General features: G+C 65.8%; 1 protein-coding gene across 1 annotated transcript in view; it reads left to right on the top strand.

Annotated features, from left to right (window-relative positions):
• Window positions 1-118: 118 nt before the first annotated feature.
• The window catches only part of LOC104287545 (ankyrin repeat domain-containing protein 13D-like), a gene marked incomplete at both ends in the record, with an annotated part of 33281 nt that continues 32853 nt past the window's right edge, over window positions 119-546 (top strand). Inside the window, one exon of the mRNA XM_009886267.1 lies at window positions 119-193. Within this exon, the coding sequence (XP_009884569.1) occupies window positions 119-193 (75 nt within the window). The remainder of the gene's footprint in view (window positions 194-546) is intronic.

Below are 546 nucleotides of genomic sequence, written 5' to 3'. Positions count from 1 at the left end.
ACTAGGGGCACTAGGGAACTGGGAGCACTGGGAGGGGACTGGGGGCACTGGGAGGACTGGGTGCACTGGAAGCACTGGGGGACTGGGGGGACTGAGATACTAGGGGACTGCAGCACGAGGTGACTGGAAGTCACTGGAAGCACTGGGACTGAGGTACTGCAGGCACTGGGAGAGGAGCACTGGGGGCTCTGGTGTACTGGGGCGCTGGGAGAAGAGGGGACTGGGAAACTGGGGGCACTTGGAGCACTGGAGGGGACTGGTGGCGCTGGGACAGGGGCACTGGGATCATGGGGGACTGGGAGAGTGGGGGCGCTGGGAGGACTGGGGGCAGTGGGACAGGGGCACTGGGATCATGGGGGACTGGGAGAGTGGGGGCGCTGGGAGGACTGGGGACACTGGGACAGGGGCACTGGGATCATGGTGGACTGGGAGACTGGGGATGCTGGGAGGACTGGGGGCAGTGGGACAGGGTACTGAGGTATTAGGGGACTGGGAGCACTGGGGGTATAATGGGGACAGGAGGACTTGGGGGCCGGAGGGGTGGGG

The sequence above is a fragment of the Charadrius vociferus genome, unplaced genomic scaffold (genome assembly GCF_000708025.1).
Source record: "Charadrius vociferus isolate BGI_N301 unplaced genomic scaffold, ASM70802v2 scaffold115, whole genome shotgun sequence".
Classification (NCBI taxonomy): domain Eukaryota; kingdom Metazoa; phylum Chordata; class Aves; order Charadriiformes; family Charadriidae; genus Charadrius; species Charadrius vociferus.
The sequence above is the reverse complement of the archived record's forward strand: the minus strand, read 5'-3'. Positions and strand labels throughout refer to the sequence as shown.